Here is a 3,406-nt window from a genome sequence, read left to right as displayed (position 1 = left end):
GAGTTGGAGTTGGTTGATTCCACAACAGCTGGGTTTTCTAATCGCTTTGTGTTGGGGGGTGTGTGTGCACATTTTGTGGGAGTATTTTATGATGGAGGAAGAAATGGTAATAAAAGGAGGAGGGACTAGCTTTTCTTCCCTCCTTCCTCTCTGCCCTGCGCCTCATCCGAGTCTTTAGAGGACTAAGGGGTGCGCAGGGGAAGGCCAGCCTCAGTTATTAGTGTCCACCTATTTGGGGGGAGCAGGTGACATCTGTCAAACCTGTTTCTCCCAGAAGGGCCCCCATTCTGGAAGGTTCATGGCAACAGCAGGTGAGAGGAACTTACCAGCTGCTCTCCTCTCCACCCCAGGGCAGCTTGTCTCTCCTCTCCTCTCTGCCCCCACCCCCCAAATCCAGGCCACCAGATGGCTGGAACAGGCTGTGTTTATTTGGGGCCATAGAAACCTGCGGCTTCCTTTTCCTAATGTTCTGGGTCAGGTTCGGGGCTGGAGCCCAGCCACTGAGAAATGATGCCACGGAAAAATTCCAACTTTGTTATTCATAATCCTGGAGCCCTCAACCTGGGCGAGTCCCTCCCTGGCTTTGCTCTCCTGAGCAGCTTATTATAGTAACCATGGAGATGCCTCTGTTCCCTCTGAGGCTGGGAAATAAGGCAGACGGAGGGGAACCCAGGGGACTCTACTCCCAGCCTACAGCCCAAAAAGAGAATGTCGGTTGCCATTCTCCTCATAGGTTTGGATTTACAAATCTGTATCCAGAAAGTGCTTCAATCCCTCTTGAAGGCTTTGCCGATGGTGCTGAGAAAAAGAAATCTTTTATCTGAGGACACTCTCCTGTTTGAAGCAGCCAGCACCCTCAGGGGCATTTCTTTAGGCAATTAGGCTTTTCCCTAAAACTCTGAGCTCTTTTTAAAGAGACAACCACCGTATTACTAATAATTACTACCACTGAAACCTTTGAGATCTGTTTTCATTTACCACCCTGCCTCTCAATGAAGGAACTTAATCACTAGTGTAGCTATTTTCAAACCTCTCTTGAACCTTTTTCAGAATGAGACTTCTCTGCTCTGGAGTTTACCATGCTTTCACAGCCCCAGAAAAGGACTCTAGTGAGCTGTGGTCTGACTTCTCCACCACCTTCTTCACTCTCCTCTTAACTCCTTCCTACCCAGAAGAAATCACACTCATTCCACAAGCTGTTTGCCCCACACGACTGCGGGCTGGGGATGTTCCACTTTTCAAAACCATTTCTTTGTGCGACCCACTTCCCACTCCTTCCATCTGGTATTTGTCCTGCAAGCATGGGTGTAAACCATTCCACCCACTGCCAGTGTGAGATCTGGGAATACGCACCTCATGCAAAGAGTCTGAGGTTACAAAAACTCAGCTCTACCAAAGCTCAACTTTCAAAAGTACATTTCCACAAAAGTTCTATTATCGATATTCAAGAGCTATTAAGAAACCTAACACCATGGCCCATGTCCTCTGCACTCAGGATACAGCTGTGGAGTTTACATTTCAGCTGAGAAAGCTTGGGGGAGGGGGGAAGAGGGACCTCTGCTGCCTAGTGGGTAAAAAATCTCACTGCAAACCCAAAGGTTGGCGATTCAAATCCATCAGCTGCTCTGTGGGAGAAAGATGGGCACTCTGCTCCCATGCCATTTACAACCTCTGGACACCGGCTGGAGGGTCAGCTATGAGTCTTTCCCACTTTATGAGTCAGTCAGGAAAAGCGAGGTGGAGAATGACTGTTCGTAGACCATCATCGTGAGTGGTTCCCCATGGTGGGCAGTGTTTGGTGAAGCTCCCCGATTAAAACAAGCTTGGAAGCAGGAGTAGCATCCACTTCCACAATAGCTTGCCTTGGGAAACCCTATCAATCTGGAGAAAGGCCAAAAGTTATACAGGAGGCATCCAGGTCTTTCATTCATAGGGTCGCTATGAGTCTCCTGTGACTCGAAGGCACTTAACAACAACAGTCCATCTGAGGCCACATGTTACAGAGTTGTTGCTAGTTGGCACTGAGTTGACGACGATGGTTGTGAATCTTGCCCTGTCCTCACTCACGGGTTTGAACCCTTTATTACAGTTACTATGTGGATCTATCTTGTTGAAGGTCCTCCTCTCTTTCGCTGATCCCACACCTTTCCCAGCGTGGTATTTTTTTCCAAGGACTAAACTGTTGCACCGAGTTGTCTGGACGGCAATCTCTACTGAAGCGGAGATCTCCAGGCCTTTCTTCCACTGGCGCCACAAACTGCACCATCTAGAGACTTTTCTAACTGGGAGACGGGCAGTAAATACTGGAAAAGGCTTGACAAAGGAATTTGGAAAAAGCAAAACAAAAATAAACTGCTCAAGAGGAGGGATGGGCAATGATCTCCCGTGCGGTTTAGCCTCTGGAAACCCTCTGGAAGTCAGCTCTGGGTCGGTTCCCACTCCACCGCACCCAGCAAACAGGAACAACTGAGCAGATGGAGAGAGGTTGACAGCCGGGGTTGACAGATTGCACTTGCACCAGGCGTGTCAAATGCACCCTACGGGAGAGAGATGGGCAGTCTCCCCCCATTACATTTTACAACCTCGAAAACCCAGTGGAGGGTCGTTGTGAGTGTGCGGCTGGCTGTTTTCGTTCGGGTTTCTTTCACAATAGGAGATTAGGAGGAGACTGTAAGGGAAGCAAGACGTGGTGATTCCGGGGAACGCGCGATCCGGGGCACTCTTCACTGGGAGGAGGTTCTCCAGCGAGCCCGCCCCCTGGTTCACGTCATGCCCACTGCAGAGCGACCACCTGGCTTCTCGCAAGGTATCTATCTACCTGGAGTCTCCAAGAGTCGCCAGCAGCAAGCAGATTGAGCGCGTTCCCTCCCCGAGGCGGGCGCCAAAACCGCGCGGAACTCAAGTCCGAGGGGAACGCGGGCCGGCGGACTCTGAGCGGCGGCGCCACCGGAAGTGCTCGCCACCGGCAACATGGCGGCCGCCTGGGCCCTTCGCTGGGCCGGGAGTCGACCTTGGCTGTTCCCGCCCTTCGCGCGCTGTCCCCGCCGGACTCTGCACAAGCACGTGGACGGTGCCGAGTTCCAGAGTATCTACAGCCTGGACAAGCTGTACCCCGAATCCAAGGGGGCAGAGACCGCGTGGAGGGTCCCGGTGAGCCGGAAAGCAGGGAACTGGGAAGGGGCGTTACCTCCCGTATGGCGGAGGGTGATGTCCGGAATCTGGGTTCCTTGTGGCCTGGCCGGCAGCTGCGTGAACACCGCCTCGCACACATAGGAGCTGTGGTCGAGGGAGGGGACTGGCTACCCGGGCACCTGGGCATGGAGGGAGGGGTCTGGCTGCACGGGCACCTGGGCATGGAGGGAGGGGCTGGCTGCACGGGCACCTGGGCATGGAGGGAGGGGGCTGG

At 52.9% G+C, this 3,406-nt stretch overlaps 1 protein-coding gene across 1 annotated transcript in view; it reads left to right on the top strand.

Annotated features, from left to right (window-relative positions):
• Window positions 1-2,970: 2,970 nt before the first annotated feature.
• ICT1 (immature colon carcinoma transcript 1) overlaps window positions 2,971-3,406 on the top strand; it is an 8,678-nt gene continuing 8,242 nt past the window's right edge. Inside the window, exon 1 of the mRNA XM_006886222.1 lies at window positions 2,971-3,150. Coding sequence (XP_006886284.1) covers window positions 2,971-3,150 — 180 coding nt within the window. The remainder of the gene's footprint in view (window positions 3,151-3,406) is intronic.

This window comes from Elephantulus edwardii, unplaced genomic scaffold (assembly GCF_000299155.1).
Source record: "Elephantulus edwardii isolate Elephantulus edwardi_28Jun2011 unplaced genomic scaffold, EleEdw1.0 scaffold00048, whole genome shotgun sequence".
NCBI lineage: Eukaryota > Metazoa > Chordata > Mammalia > Macroscelidea > Macroscelididae > Elephantulus > Elephantulus edwardii.
Note: the sequence above shows the minus strand (reverse complement) of the source record. Positions and strands in the feature narration are given on the sequence as shown.